Below are 14,084 nucleotides of genomic sequence, written 5' to 3' on the forward strand. Positions count from 1 at the left end.
TTTTTCCACGTGGCTTTTCTAACCCACAGCTGTTTTTCTCCTCTCAGATGTGGCCATTGGCGCACCCAAGGAAGATGACTTCGCGGGGGCAGTCTATATCTATCATGGCGATGCCGGTGGGATAGTCCCTCAGTACTCAATGGTAATTGGTGTGAGAGTGACATGGAAGCTGTTGGTCCATCCATTCTTTCTACAAACATGTAACAAACCTTTACTATGTGCTAGGTCCTGGGGGTATGTAGAAGACACGTGGCTCCTGCCTTCAGCCTTCCCACCCTCCAGTGACCAGATACCAACCATTGGTGTTTATTAAACACAGAAACACAGCCAGTGGGATCCTGAGTGTGCTCAGTCTTGCTTCTCCCTACAATGGCAATGTCCAAATTTTTATCACCCAGAGTAGGGCTGTTTGTTTAAGAAGAGTAGGCTTTCTTTCCTTGGCTACTCTTTTGATGTCAACCATCTGTGCTAGGGCAAAGGAGTATGATTTAAAAAATCTAATCTGGAGAGGCAGTGGACCATAAAGGAGAGGTCCTTATCACGGGGCTGCTGTCCCACTTGACATCAAACAGAGGTGCTTGTCAGAGCTCTGGCTTTGCGACCCAGTCTAGGGAACATGGAAGTGGTGAGTTCTGTTTTTTTGCCATATCAGCTTGGTGTTCAATCTTGCTGATGGTGTCAAGCCTTGCCCATGGGAAAGAAGGAAGTCTCACTCTCGAAAGAAACATATGATCAGCATATTTGTGGACGTCTCTGTCTAGAGTGGAACAGGCCCATGTCTTTCTCCTGATGGGTCTGTGACAAAGAGTTGGCCGAGCACAAACTGAGAAATTCTCAGTCGGGAAATATTTACTTATTGAACACTTACTGTGTGCTAATCACTTCCTATTCGTGTTTATAGTTCTCGTCACAAAGACGCTTGCTGAAACACAAGCTCCTTGTCTTGACTATTGCTAAGGAAACAAAACTTTTAACTAAGCCTCGTTTTCGGCTATAAAATGAAATAGTAGTAAAGGATCAAACCCTGTTCGTATACCAAAGCCTCTGGGTAAGATAAAAGACTCGGTTTACAAGTTAATTTTCGGAGGCAGTGTGTAAACTTAAGTACACTCTGTACACTCCTATTTTGTTCTTCGCTGCAGCAGATGTCACTTAGCTAATTAAAGGTTGAGGGCTGCTTGGTTGGTTGGTTGCCAGGGGAGCTTTGGGTTCCATCACTCTGGGTACCTCCTGCGGGGCTCAGCGTCCAGCCTACAAGATGCAGATGCTTAAGGAGCTGCTGGCCAAGCTTCTTGAGGGTTTACTGTGCCCCTTTTTCATACCTTGGATCCTCACAGCCCTCATGTCAGAGGGGCACATTTATCACCTCTCTTTTATCTATGAGGTGAACGCGGCACACCAAAAACCGAACCCGTTGCTGTCAAGTTAATTCCGACTCTCGGCGGTCCTGTAGGACAGGGTGGAGCTGCCCTACAGGGTTTCCAGGGAGTGGCTGGTAGGTTTGAACTGCTGCCCTCTTGGTTAGCAGCCGAGCTCTTACCTACTCAGGAGGGGTATTTGGCCCAAGGTCAGCAGCTGGTGAGTGGCAGTGTGGGCGTTGAGACTCTGTCAATCTGACCCCCAGACCTTTTATCGTCACCACCATCCTCAGCTCCACGTTGGAAAAAAGAACACCTGAGGAATCTCAGTGGGAAAACTTAGAGGGAAACATGTAAACTTGGGGACATTGGTGGTTCAGTGGTAGAATTCATGCCTTCCGTGCGGGAGACCCAGGTTCGATTCCCAGCCAATGCGTTTCATGTGCAGCCACCACCCGTCTGTCTGTGGAGGCTCTGATGCTGAACAGGTTTCAGTGGGACTTCCAGACTAAGACTAGGAAGAAAAGCCTGGCAACCTACTTCCAAAAATCAGCCAGTGAAAACCTTTGGCTCACAACCATCTGATCCACAACCGATCACAGGGATGGCACAGGACTGGAAAGGCAGGCTTTCGTCCCATTGTGTACCAGCTAACAACAACAATAACAAATGTGAACTTATTTCATCATGAGCATACTCCGAGGGGTATTTATTGACATTAGAAATAAATAACAAAGATAAACAACAATGGGAGTAATAAACTCCTAGGTCATTCATCTGTGGCAGGAGGAGGCAGCTTTGGTCACAGTTTGGGGGCACAGCCGTGTCACAAGAGATGCCCTGTTCTGGGTCAGGAACAGTGTTCCCACTGCGGCAAGCTGCAGACCGTTCAGAGAGCTGTTCAGAGAGCTGGTCCCCGGGCAGCATGACCAGGGTCATCTTCTGTACATCCTCCTGGAAGCTTTTTCCTGGACCTGGGAAGCTGATCACAGAGAGGCAGCCTGCGAGGGGCAGTTTCCCTCCTCCTCAGGACCTCCAGTGTTTTGTTTTGTTGCTGGGTGGAATCCCTGCAGAGAACTGAAGTATAAATTTTGTGGTTAGTGTGGAGCGTCCGTAGTAGGAAGCAAGGTTCTGCAGCTGGAACCGTCCTGCCTTCGTCAGCACGCAGGCTGGCACGCATGCGTCCACAAAGAGAAGTAGTTTTGTATTCTTAAAATGAAAAGAAAACCACCAACACAAAAGCCTGAAACAGCTATGATTATCCTCCCCTGAGCTGCTAATATGTGATAAGGTCAGTGATTTAGAAAAGAACCCTTTAAATTCTTCAGGACCCAGGTCCTGGGACAGAGCGGGCATTGTGTGTGAACTGGAGGGAGAAATTTCTAGTTCCAGAAGAAATCTCTGAACAGCCCAGTTGCTTTTCTTTGGCCCAGATTGGTATTATTTCTGCTGGATAAATAATGAGATGAGGGCTTCGACATCTTCCACCTTAGTCTTTAACTCTTTCCTCTTTCTTGCGTTCACCGTGAAAAGTGTTGAGTTTAAGATGCTTGTGTGCCTTTCTCAATTGGAAAGCCCCTGGGCATGTCTTGGCGGCCCCTGTGATCTTTCCTCTGCCACACGGACCCTACATGTAAACCTGGTCAGGCGGAGGCTTTCCAAGGCTCCTGGTTTTCATTAGGGTTATTAGCACTAAGCAGACTTATCTTCCTGGCTTTATAGCATAATGACCTGCAGATGTCTGTGGGATAGCTCAAGCCTGCCTCGCCACCCCCAAATGGACCACCCCTTCACTCTACCCCCCTTGTCCCAGCCACAGCAACGCTGAGAAGTACAGTCCCAGGGCAAACTGCCGCTGCGTTCTTGGACTTCAGAGCAGCCACGGTCTACTTCAGAGCATGGTTTTGAAGAAAATAGGCAGACACACATACATGTTTGTTTAGTGGAGCCGTGTGGGATGCAGGGCCCTGCCTGTTAGCAAGAAACGTTTCTTCAGTGTTTCTTACAGTGTTCCCAGTACTGCTTTGATGCCCGGCACGTTTCCTGTTGGAAGGCTTAATTGAAAATGGCAAGCAGCCCTCTCAGATCGTTTCTGGGAGGGCCATTTACTGTTATGGGCTTTGGGGGTAGGGAGTATGGCTGTAGCGTCCCCCACTGTGGATCCTATGGAAACTCCCCCTCTCCACACTCGTGATTTCTCTCCAGGATACTCAGTAAGGAAAAGGATAAGGAAAGAAAGGCCAAAGTTTGCCCTTGATATCTGTTAATCCTGGTTTTGACGTAGGAAAACAAAGCATCTCTCTAGGCTTCCACGTTGAGGGCGTCAGGAGGTAAATCTCCCCGGGAATTCCGTAAAGATAAAGGGATGAGGGAACAGGTCAGCTACCGGAAGATGGGACTTTTCTGACTCAGGAAGCTGGGGTATCTTCGTGATACCCTGTGTACGTGAATCGGGCCACACAAACGTCAATGCCCAGCCTCAGTGTGAGGCCGGCTGGCTGTGCAACAAATATTTTTGAACCATTCCAGCATGTATTGATGTGTTGAACTTAATGGTGAACAAAAAGTAAACACCAATGCTGGTACACCCCATGGGAGGAGGCTGTGAACTCGGACTGGTTGGTTGAGGTTGCGTCTAAGGAAGGCTGACCATCAGATTTCTGTTTATCTCCTAGAGTTTATAAAAGGTTAAGGACCAGGGAGTTGTAGATTTACTAGGAAAAGGTATTTAACCTTGTTTTCGATCAGCTGCTAACCTAAAGATTTGTGGTTCGAACCCATCCAGTGACCCCATGGAAGAAAGACCTGGTCAGCTGCTTCCATAAAGGTTCCTGCCAAGAAAACCCTGGGGAGCAGTTCTCGTCTGTAACACGGGGAGTTGTCATGAGTTGGAATTGACTTGATGGAAATGGGTTTGGGTTTTTTTTTCTTTTGGTGAAGCTTACCCATACAAAAAACCAAACCCATTGCCGTGAGGTCGATTCTGACTTATAGTCACCCTATAAGACCGAGTAGAACTGCCCCACAGAGCTTCCAGGGAGCGCCTGGTGGATTCAAACGGCTGACCTTTTGGTTAGCAGCCGTAGCTCTTAACCCTTACACCACCAGGAGCTTATAAAGTCTCTGGTTGACTTGACTGAGGTGGTTTCCACGTGGCCATATTTTCTAGCTGGAGCCCTGGCGGTGCAGTGGCTGAGAGCTACAGCAAGCTATGGCCGCTAACCAAAAGGCCTTTTTCCAGTTAGATGTCTTAATCACTTGTCCTTCTAGGGGGAGACCCTTTAATGGATGGCTCTTAGGAGAGGTGTGTTAACTATTTGGGTAAAGAGATAAGGCAGGTATGTCCTAGGCTCTTAGATACACCTGTGTAAAAACAACCTTCAGCAGGAATAGAAGTTAAACTTTGTTCATCTTGAACTTCAACATGTCAAAACTTCATCACGCTAGTCTAGGTGAGCTTCTCCATTTGCACTGAACTTAGGAAAGTTTTTAAATGGTGCCATTCGGCAAAAGCAAGCAAGAATAAAGGAGTATGTAGTCTTCAACTGTCTGCTGAAGACTGCCCTTATCAAATTAGGACTAAATTTTTTTTCTTTTAATAATTTCAAGACCAGATGACTGAGAGAAAAAAGCTGGGGTAAAATGGCCACAGGTTTTTATTTGTGTCTCTGGTCCCTTCCAGTGACTCAGTTTCCCTATGATCTGTTTTAGAAACTGTCTGGGCAGAAGATAAACCCGGTACTGCGGATGTTTGGTCAGTCCATATCAGGAGGCATTGATATGGATGGAAATGGCTATCCCGGTAAGCTCTTTATCTTGTTTTTCTTTAACGTAACATGAGGTAAACTGAGGTAAATACAGGAGGTGGAATAATCTCTGGTCTGTTTAGTGGTCATTACACCTGTGTAGGGTTAGGTTAATTCATATGCTAGAATGGGAGTTCGATTTTAAGGGAAAAATTATGTTGAAGCTTATTTGGGAGTTTTAAAATGATCTAATGGAGAGAAATGCAAATTAAAACTACGATGAGATCTCACTCCAACAAGGCTGGCATTAATCCAAAAAACACAAAATAATAAATGTTAGAGAGGCTGCAGAGAGATTGGAACTCTTATACACTGCTGGTGGGAATGTAAAATGGTACAACCACTTTGGAAATCTATCTGGCGTTTTCTTAAAAAGTTAGAAATAGAACTACCATACAACCCAGAAATCCCACTCCTTGGAATATACCCTAGAGAAATAAGAGCCTTCACACGAACAGATATATGCACACCCATGTTTATTGCAGCTCTGTTTACAATAGCAAAAAGCTGGAAGCAACCATGGTGTCCGTCAGTGGATGAATGGTTAAATAAATTGTGGTATATTCACACAATGGAATACTACGCATCGATAAAGAACTGTGACGAATCTGTGAAACATTTCATAACGTGGAGGAACCTGGAAGGCATTATGCCGAGTGAAATTAGTCAGAGGCAAAAGGACAAACATTGTATAAGACCACTAAATAAGATCTTGAGAAATAGTATAAACTGAGAAGAACACATACTTTTGTGGTTACGAGGGAGGGAGGGTGGGAGAGGGTTATTACTGATTAGTTAGTAGATAAGAACTGCTTTAGGTAAAGGGAAGGACAATACTCAATACACAGAAGGTCAGCTCAACTGGACTGGACCAAAAGCAAAGAAGTTTCCGGGATAAAATGAATGCTTCGAAGGTCAGCGGAGCAAGGGCGGGGGTTTGGGGACTATGGCTTAAGGGGACTTCTAAGTCAATTGGCAAAATAATTCTATTATGAAAACATTCTGCATCCCACTTTGAAGTGTGGCATCTGGGGTCTTAAATGCTAACAAGCGGCCATGTAAGATGCATCAATTGATCTCAACCCACCTAGATCAAAGGAGAATGAAGAACACCAAGGTCACACGGTAACTATGAACCCAAGAGACAGAAAGGGCCACATGAACCAGAGACTTATATCATCTTGAGACCAGAAGAACTAGATGGTGCCCGGCCACAACTGATGACTGCCCTGACACGGAGCACAACAGAGAACCCCTGAGGGAGCAGGAGATCAGTGGGATGCAGACCCCAAATTATCATAAAAAGACCAGACTTAATGGTCTGACTGAGACTAGAAGAATCCCAGCAGTCATGGTCCCCAAACCTTCTGTTGGCCCAGGACAGGAACCACTCCCGGAGACAACTCATCAGACATGGAAGGGACTGGACAATGGGTTGGAGAGAGATGCTGATGAAGGGTGAGCTACTTGCACCATGTGGACACTTGAGACTGTATTGGCATCTCCTGTCTGGAGGGGAGATAGGAGGGTAGAGAGGGTTAGAAACTGGCAAAATTGTCATGAAAGGAGAGACTGGAAGGGCTGACTCATTAGGGGGAGAGTAAGTGGCAGTATGGAGTAAGGTGTATATAAGCTTATATGTGACAGACTGACTTGATTTGTAAATGTTCACTTAAAGCACAATAAAAATTATTTTAAAAAAATGATCTAATGGGAAGCGTGGAAGCATCAGGAGGTCAGGGTTTTACAGTGATTCTTCCTAATGAAGAAAAAAACATTGTGCACATTTAAAATGTAACTGTCAGAATAAAATGCAGGAAATTTGGGACACATTTTCCTTGAGATTTAGCCATTTTTAGAGGAGGCTTCTCACTCTTAGTAGGGGAGGGAACAAGGAGCTAAACAACCCCTCCCCGACCCTACCCCCCAGAAAATTATTGAAAGAACAATGTGGAGCAAGAAGAAAACCATGTTCTCTTGCCCAGGGACAAACAGACCTCAGACAGACAAACAGCCTTTTACCATTCAAGGCCGGCTGACTTGTCTTCAGGGTTAATGAATGCCTTGTGGTAGTTGAAGCTGATTGAGTAAAAGCCGATGATTTCAAATTCCAATAGCCGCTTTAGGTCCAGTTGCCCAGGCTGCGGAACAGGGGCTCTTCAGGTATTTGAAGAGGTGGAGCGGGGTGGGGTGAGGAGACAAAGGTAAGAATTTGAGAAAACCCAAAATGAGTATAGAATTCAGAAAAAAAACTTCCCTGAAATTATAGGTCAGCTTTCCTTTGAGAAAACATCTCTTTCTACTTGAAATGCCTTGGGCAGGTCTCAGGAAAAAGAATGCAGTCCTGTACGAGGGCGCTGAATCTTGTAGTTTCTTACAGACAGGAATTTTGATCATCCCTGGTGACTTAACAGAGCCAAGAGAAGGAGTGGGAACAGAAAGGGGTCAGTGCTGGGGGTTTGTCCCAAGATACACCCTCACAGGTCTTTTTAGGTTTGAGAAGGCAGTCCTCCTTGTTCTGGGCAATTCACGGTCATCTCTAAATAATACGTTAGATTAGCACTTTAATACGTGCAGATAGCTTCCATCTGCAATATACGTCTTACAGCAAACCCCATTTAGAGACAAGGGCGCTGAGAGGAAACAGGGCTGGCCAGAGAAAGACCCCATCGTGGCGGGCATGGACCCCGGCTCCCCAGTAGCTTAGCTTCTTCTCCATAAATATACAGTGTCAGTCTGTTGGCTGTTCACGTACACTTCTGAATTTCTTATGTTGGATTTTTCATAAAAGGATTTTAAATTCATCAGATTTTTAAAAAATTTCAAATAGCCAATCAGTTTTAAAGATTATTAAAAAAAAATAATAACACTGAACCAGCACACCTGAGTGCAGACCTTTTCGCAGCACTGTAGTCCAGGCATTTGCTCTTGCTTTCCCATCATGAGGGCCTCGTACATCGCCCCTTGTTTGGTGAGCTATGGATTCAGATGCTTGATTCTGTAAAGAAGTAATGGGAACCCCAGGACTGAGGGATTTACCTTAGGGAGAAGAAGGGTAGGAGGAAGAATAATCTAGTGTGAAGGGTTTAAGCGTCAGGAGGGTGGAGCTTTCCAGAAATTTCTGTGGCAGAAATGTAGTGAACACTTCCTAAATTAAAGGTATTTAGGAATAAATGTTATATAGTGCCAGTTAACACTTGTGTCCTGCTTTATAGTTTACCAAGTGTTTCCATGAATGTTATCTGATTTAAATATCAGCTTCTGAAGAAGGTTGTTGTTGTGTGCCGTCAAGTCGATTCCGACTTATAGGGATTCTATGAGACAAAGAAGAACTGCCCCGTAGGGTTTCCTAGGCTGTAATTTTTACTGGAGTAGGTCACCGGGTCTTTTCTCCCGAGGAGCTGCTGGTGGGTTTGAACCGCTGACCTTTTGGTTAGCAGCTGAGTGCTTAACCGTTGCGCCACCAGGGTTCTTTTTGAAGAAGGCACTGGGGGATAATTACCCCATTTTGCAGACAAGGAAACTGTGAGAGGCTAAGAGACTCTGGGGTCCCACAGGATGAGGGGTGGGTGGTGAGGACTCACAAGCTTTGGTGAACCTAGAGCTTTCCCAGGAGTCATTTAATTCTAGGCACCCCTCCCTAATTCAGCGCTAATAGGTATATAATGTGAGTCACATGTGTGATTTAAAATTTTCTAATAACCACACCAAAAAGCAAAAAAGAAACAGGTGAGATTAATTTTAATAATGTTTTATTTACCTTAATATATCTAAAATACTATCATTTCAGCATGTAGTCAACATAAAAATTATTAATGAGATTAGTTTTTTTTTTTTTGGGTACTGGGCCTTTGAGATCCAGCGTGTATTTGACCGTTAAATATACACATAAGGAGCCCTGGTGGCACAGTGATTAAAGCACTCGGCTGCTAACCGAAAGGTCAACGATTTGAACCCACCAGCCACCCCTCTGGAGAAAGATATGGCAGTCAGCTTCTGTAAAAATTTACAGCCTTGGAAACCCTATGGGGCAGTTCTACTCTGTCCTATAGGGTCGCTATGAGTTGCAATCAACTTGACGGCAACGGGCTTGGTTTGGTTCTATGGCCGCATGTGGCGATCGACTGGCTGCTTTATGGGACAGTGTGGCTCTCGTTCTTACTGAAGCGTTATATAGCCAGAGAATAGCTGGACGCGGGTGAGGACAGGCTCCAGCAAGTCTCTGAATGCTGTGCACGTCTTGTTTTCAGATGTAACCGTTGGAGCCTTCATGTCCGACAGCGTGGTCCTTCTAAGGTGAGATACTTCATTTCTGCTTTGTGGATTACGTGCTTCATGGGGAGGGGTGGAGACCCAGGGGTAGGTGTTTGCCCTTGGTCAGCTCTTCCCTCCCTCTGTCCTGCTTCCTGCAGGCAGGAGGTGCTTAGTAAGTGGGAATGCTATTTTATTTTTTTCAATACCATTCCCCGTCCTCCATCTAAGAGTGTTGGGCATCAAATGGCTTGCAGATACGAGATGATTGCATCTCTGGGGCTTCCAGGCAGGGTTTGGGGTGGTCTGAGCCCTAGAGGTTGTCACTTTTGTCCGTGTACAGCCCCTTTCTTTAATGTTCTATGCAAATATCATCATCCTTTGTTGGTGGCACAGTGGTTAAGAGCTTGCCTGCTAACCAAAAGGTCAGCAGTTCGAATCTACCAGCTGTTCCTTAGAGACCTTACGGGGCAGTTCCGCTCTGACCTATAGGGTCGCTATGAGTTGGAATCCACTTGATGGCAACGGGTTTGGGTTTGATTTGGTGGTTGCTGTAACACTAAAGGGGCTGGGAAATACCGTTCTACTAGTTTCTCCTGTCCCTACACCCTGCATCCTCACCTCATCAGTCCCCAAGCACTGCCCCAGCGGTGCCCCAGCCTGGGTTTACCCAACACCCCATGTACGTAGAGCTTCTCTCCGTGCCCCAGCGGCAGCAGAGGTGATGAAGGTGAGCTCAAGCCCAGGGCTTGTTGAGGTCCGTGCAGCCTGGATTCTCTTCTCCGAAGGCCACGGGGCTCACCATCACCGCCCGTGAACCACCTCCAAGTCTGCCTGTCCGTCTGAGTCAGAGGAGGCAGGATTACACTTGGGAGTGGGAGCCGGCTCCTAGGTTTTGTTAATGAGCTGACAGCAGAATGTTCTAAAATAGAATTGTAGGGTCTTAAAGCTGGAAGGGACCCCGAGGCGTCTACTACCACACCCCAGATTCTTCTCATTCAGCAGTGCCTCCTCCTGGGTCGCCGCCGTAGGGCCACACAGCTACTTCTTGGATGAGGTGTCCCTGTGCGTGGGGGTGTAACAACTTCCGGAGAACTCTAAATATGACATTAAATTGTTGAAGGGGGAGAGCAGCCCTGAGGCTAAGGGTGTGAGCTCCAGGTCACATGGCCCGGGTTCAAACCGCAACTGCGCCTTTACGAGGCCAGCTTCCTGGGCAGGTCCCTTAACGTGCTTCTAGGTTCTCATCTGTTAAACAGGGTATTCATAGTTCTTACCTCATCGGGTTCTTCTGAGAACTAAATGACTTAATTCATACAAAATGCTTAGAACAGTGCCTGTTTCATATGCTTAGTAAATGTCAGCAATTCTTACATAAATTGGGTTAAACTTGCCTCCCTAAAATTCTGCTTCGAGACCCCGGGTAGTGCTACCAGTCAACATGCTTACCCGCTAACTGAGAGGTTGGAGGTTTGAGTCTACCCAGAGGTACCTTGGAAAAAAGACCTGGAGATCTATTTCTAAAACATGGGCCGTTGAAAACCCTGCGGTGCACAGTTCTGCCCTGACGCACGTGGGGTTGCCGTGAGTTGGTGTCATCTTGATGGCAGCTGGTAAGATTGTGTTCCGTGGTCCTGCATCATTGACCCAGCGGCTTCGCCGTATCTGAAGGCAGCAGTTGTGTCCCCCAGGTGGCAGCTTGGCTAAAATAAAACCCCCCAGCCAACAAAACAGTCAACCCGTGGCCGTCGAGTTGATTCTGACTCATAGCGAGCCTATAGAAAGAGTAGAACTGCCCCATAGGGTTTCCAAGGTGCAGCTGGTAGATTCAAACTGCCAACCTTTTTGTTAGCAGCTGAGCATTTAACCACCACTCCACCTCTCTAGTTCCTTTAATTATCCCCCCATGTGACTGGATTTTTACTTCCCTTACCTTCCTTCTCCCTCTGGGTTGAGTTTTCCTCTTGAGTAAAACAACTTTTCTTGGCTCCCAAAGCCTGAGATTAGACTTGCGAAGCTGGCAGCCTCATCACTGCCTTCGTACTGTAGTTCTTCTCTCTGCACCATCCCAGGTACGTCGCTCTGATTTGTCAGGATTCCTCTCGAATAAAACACACTCTTTGGCTTCATGTGCTTGAAAATAGGCCCTCTGAAAGCCGGCAGCACTTGGCTTAAGGCAGGTCGTGTAGAATCTGGCTTCTCATAATTCGTATGTGTTACAACTTCCGGCTGTGAGCTCCAACCCAAGGGGGCATTCCTTTTTCTCTCCCTTGAGGTGGGGCACGGCCTTCTCCGGAAGTTTGCTCGTGTTGCTGTTGGTTGCTGCCAAGTCAGTTCAACTCACGGAGACCCCACGTGCGGCAGAGCAGGACTGTGCGCCCTCGGGGTTTCAGCGGCTGTTTTTCAGAAGCAGGTTGCCAGGGCTAGCTTCTGACGCACCTCCGGGTGCCCTCAGATCTCTGACTTTCTGGTTAGCAGGTGAGCATGTTAACATTAGCGCCACCCGCGTATGGGTGTAAATGTAAAGTGAGGCAGCTAAAACCGTGGATGGGAGGCCCCAGACCCAAGCCTGGGTGGAGGGTTGGCTCTGAGGAGTGGGCATGAGCAGGCACAGGTGTAAAGCCCTTCGAGGAGAATGCCAAGGAGAGCAGGTGTGGAGAGAAGAGGGCCTCAGAGGGGAGTCTGGGGGCACAGGCAGGCACAAGCTGGTCATCAGAAAGCTGAGAAGTGCAGTCAGGGCAGGAAAGCACAGGGGAGTGTGCAGGGGACCCCAGTAACCCATGTCATCATTTATTCGGCTAATACAGATTTACCTGTTCAGGTGTGGCCAAGTGTTAGATCTTGGGGATACAGCGAAGAATGTGACAGACCTCATCCCTGATTTATATTCTAGCCAAATTACAAAAAACCAAACCTGTTGCCGTGGAGTTGATTCTGACTCATGGCAATCCTGTGTATGGGGGGTAGAACTGCTCTATCGGATTGTCTAGGCTGTAATCTTTATGGGAGCAGATTGTCAGGCCTCTCTCCCGCAGTGCTGTTGCGTGAGTTCAAACCTCCAGCCTTCAGATTAGCAGCTGATCGCAAACTGCCTGCATCGCCCCATTAAAGCTCATTGCCATCAAGTTGACTTTGACTCATAGCGACCCCGTAGAACTGCCTCATGGGGTTCCCAAGGAGCGGCTGGTGGATTTGTATTGGAGATCTTTTCGGTTGGCAGCTGAACTGTTAACCACTGTGCCTTCAGCCAGGGAGAGATACACAAGTAAATAATAAAATAACTAATGTTTGTTACGTGCCTGTGATATATGCTAGGCACTGGGTAGGCACTTTATGGGTAGTAACTCTTGTTTTGTTGTTCTTTTCCTTTTGTGTTGAGGTATGTAATTTACAGACAACAAAATGCCCCAATTTAAGTGTGGTCTGATGGATTTTGACCAGGTGTACACCTGGGTGACCACCACTCCCATCAAGATAAAGAGCGTTTCTCTCACCCTGGGAAGTTTCTAGTTTACCCCTCCCTCCATAGGCAACCACAATTCCATTTTCTACCACTCTGGGTCAGCTTTCCTGTTCTAGGATTTCACATAAATGTGGGCTCTTTTGTTTCTGGCTGCTTTCACTTGATAGAGCGTTTCTGAGAAGCACCCATCTTGTGTGTTTTCTGTGATTGCTGAGTGAAATTCCGTTTACTGAATGTAGCGGTGTTTGTTCATCCCTTGTTGATGGAACAAATATTAACCCTTCGTCTTCTTAGCAACTCTGTGACGTAGGCGTTTTTATGATGATTTTGTTGTCAGTTGCTGTTGCGTTGATGCTGACTCGTGGCGGCCCCAGGTGTGCAGGGTAGAACTGCTCCGCAGGGTTTACTAGGCCGTGATCTTTCAGAAGCAGATTGCCAGGCCTGTCTTCTGAGGCGCCTCCGGGTGGGTTCAGATCGCCAGCCTTTCGGTGGTTTAGGACTTAAGCATTTGCACCACCCAGGGGCTTTATTATTATTATTAACCCCGTTTTATGAAAAAGGAAGGCAGGTCATGTACATTTTTTTCTAAAAAGCAGGCAGCCCCAGATTGTGATAAATGCCATGAGGACATGAAAGCGGGGTGGCGTGGTCGAGGACGGTGTGTCAGGTGCAGCAGAGAGGGCCGAGCAGGCTGAGGCCTGAGCCTTCTCCTCTGGAGTTGGCAGTGAGGGTCAGTGGTGCCGTTGGCTGCAGCAACTCTAACGAAGTGATGGGGCCAGAGCCAGAGGACTGTGGGTGGATGAGAAGGAGAAGCAAGAAAACAGACCGCGAATCTTGACTGCCTTTCCCAAAGCTTGGTGGCAGAGGAGCAAATGGGATCGGCAGATGGTTCAGGGAAGGGGCTTTAGGGACAGGGCTCCTGGACCAGCAGTTAGGCTGAGAGGAAGGAGGGGAGCAGCTGGAGAGACAGGTGGAGGAGGGGTGGGGGTGGAGGGGTGGCATCTGGAGCACCGACTAGGGCTGTGGGCAGGCTTCCTCTTCTGAGCCAGCTCCCGAGGGGAGAGGCGATGCTGGGGGTGATGCTTCTCATCCCTCCCAGGAGAGTAAGGGACTTGGGGGGGGGGGAGTTTTCAGAGGTGAGCTGTGGACCCTCAGGGAGGGATTACCGAGCAGGTCTGTAGGGCCCGACAGGCTGGACATCTGTAG

General features: G+C 47.3%; 1 protein-coding gene across 3 annotated transcripts in view; it reads left to right on the forward strand.

The window, feature by feature from the left end:
- Nucleotides 1-14,084, forward strand: part of ITGA9 (integrin subunit alpha 9) — a 395,095-nt gene that overhangs the window by 75,093 nt on the left and 305,918 nt on the right. For all 3 annotated transcript variants that reach the window (XR_010319610.1, XM_064277483.1, XM_064277482.1), the window contains exons 11-13: nucleotides 48-142; nucleotides 5,070-5,160; nucleotides 9,415-9,460. Coding sequence is in view for 2 of the 3 variants with exons in the window: in XM_064277483.1 (XP_064133553.1) it covers nucleotides 48-142; nucleotides 5,070-5,160; nucleotides 9,415-9,460 (232 nt within the window). In the remaining variant the exon portion in view is untranslated. The remainder of the gene's footprint in view (nucleotides 1-47; nucleotides 143-5,069; nucleotides 5,161-9,414; nucleotides 9,461-14,084) is intronic.

Source organism: Loxodonta africana, chromosome 27 (assembly GCF_030014295.1).
Source record: "Loxodonta africana isolate mLoxAfr1 chromosome 27, mLoxAfr1.hap2, whole genome shotgun sequence".
NCBI classification, from domain to species: Eukaryota; Metazoa; Chordata; class Mammalia; order Proboscidea; family Elephantidae; genus Loxodonta; species Loxodonta africana.